This window comes from Myotis brandtii, unplaced genomic scaffold, assembly GCF_000412655.1.
Source record: "Myotis brandtii unplaced genomic scaffold, ASM41265v1 scaffold463, whole genome shotgun sequence".
In the NCBI taxonomy this organism is placed as follows: domain Eukaryota; kingdom Metazoa; phylum Chordata; class Mammalia; order Chiroptera; family Vespertilionidae; genus Myotis; species Myotis brandtii.
The window spans coordinates 1078285-1078505 of NW_005367694.1; the positions used below are offsets into that span (position 1 = coordinate 1078285).

At 67.9% G+C, this 221-nt stretch overlaps 1 protein-coding gene across 1 annotated transcript in view; it reads right to left on the reverse strand.

The window, feature by feature from the left end:
- PITPNM2 (phosphatidylinositol transfer protein, membrane-associated 2) overlaps nt 1–221 on the reverse strand; it is a 75854-nt gene that overhangs the window by 2098 nt on the left and 73535 nt on the right. The window contains 2 exon segments of the mRNA XM_014547022.1: nt 5–25; nt 118–221. The exon segment at nt 118–221 is cut by the window's right edge and continues 23 nt beyond it. Coding sequence (XP_014402508.1) covers nt 5–25; nt 118–221 — 125 coding nt within the window.

Genomic DNA, 221 nt, shown 5'->3' on the forward strand with positions numbered 1-221 from the left:
GGGCCGCGTAGCCGTCTGTGATGAACTGCAGGGGAGGGGCAGTGAGGCGGCGGCTGTCACCGGGCAGGGCTCTCCTGGCTGCCCGCCTGTGCTGCCCACCACGCTCGGCCCACTCACCTGGCACTGCTGCTGCAGCTTCTTGGTGGGCCGGCCCACGATGTAGATCTGCATGGGGGACAGGCTGATGGAGCTGTAGACCACCACGTCCTTGGTGGAGCCGT